Source organism: Rhagoletis pomonella, unplaced genomic scaffold (genome assembly GCF_013731165.1).
Source record: "Rhagoletis pomonella isolate Grant_MI unplaced genomic scaffold, Rhpom_1.0 Rhpom_scaffold_11333, whole genome shotgun sequence".
NCBI classification, from domain to species: Eukaryota; Metazoa; Arthropoda; class Insecta; order Diptera; family Tephritidae; genus Rhagoletis; species Rhagoletis pomonella.
In genome coordinates this window covers 1-937 of record NW_023469862.1, presented here as the reverse complement: position 1 = coordinate 937, position 937 = coordinate 1, and the positions used below count along the sequence as shown (strand labels likewise).

At 36.7% G+C, this 937-nt stretch overlaps 1 protein-coding gene across 1 annotated transcript; it reads left to right on the top strand.

Annotated features, from left to right (window-relative positions):
* Positions 1-226: 226 nt before the first annotated feature.
* Positions 227-727, top strand: LOC118756648 (the record flags this gene model as incomplete). The annotated part of the gene is made up of 1 exon (XM_036491402.1): positions 227-727. A coding segment is annotated over exon 1 (501 nt), but the record flags the coding sequence as incomplete, so codon positions are not given.
* Positions 728-937: the final 210 nt, after the last annotated feature.

Sequence of the window (937 nt, the reverse complement as noted above, 5' to 3'; positions counted from 1 at the left end):
TGATTCCACGATCAACACCGGCAGATGAGATCAATGCATGCTTGAAGTCTTCCCCTCTGTGGCTATATGTGCAAAAATTGACATTACACATAAACATGCGTGTTCAGTTGCACAAGCAATTGTTATAGATCGGAAATGGCAAAGTTCGAATCGATAATACAAATGGCTTGATCACATTGCCGAAGAATTTTTGTACAATTCTCCAATTAAAAGAAAAATTGATTGAATGCGTGTTTCCAAATATTGCTCAAAATTACCTGTATCACGATTGGTTGAGAGAACGCGCAATACTGGCACCAAAAATGTGCATATCAATTCAATCAATTATCAAATTCTAGAAAAATTGCCATATGAAGTGACAACATATAAATCTGTTGACAGCGCAATGAATCAAGATGACGCAGTGAATTATCCAGTTGAATTTTTCAATTCAATGGAACCGCCTGGTATGCCACCACATTATTTGAATTTAAAGGTCGGCTCATCAATTATTTTACTACGGAATTTAAATGCTCTGTGTAATGGCACAAGACTGGCAGTAAAAAAATTGATGGCAAATTTAGTTGAAGCAACAATACTGACTGGGAAAGCGAAAGGTGAAATTGTGCTCATACCACGTATTCCACTGATAAAAACAGACATGACGTTTGAATTCAAGCGTTCGCAATTCCCAGTGTGTCTAGCATTTGCCATGTCCGTCAACAAGGCGCCAGGACAAACTCTTCAAGTATGCAGATTGAATTTGGAGGAGCCGCGCTTTTCGCACGGACAGCTATACGTGGCCTGTTCAAGAGTTGGCATTCCAAATTGTTTATTTATTCATCCCCAAGATGGAAAAACAAAAAATGTTGTATATCCAAATGTGTTGGATTGAGATTAAAAATAAAGAATCAAACATTTTGAAATAAAACAAATGATAAATCTTCATATAGAAAAA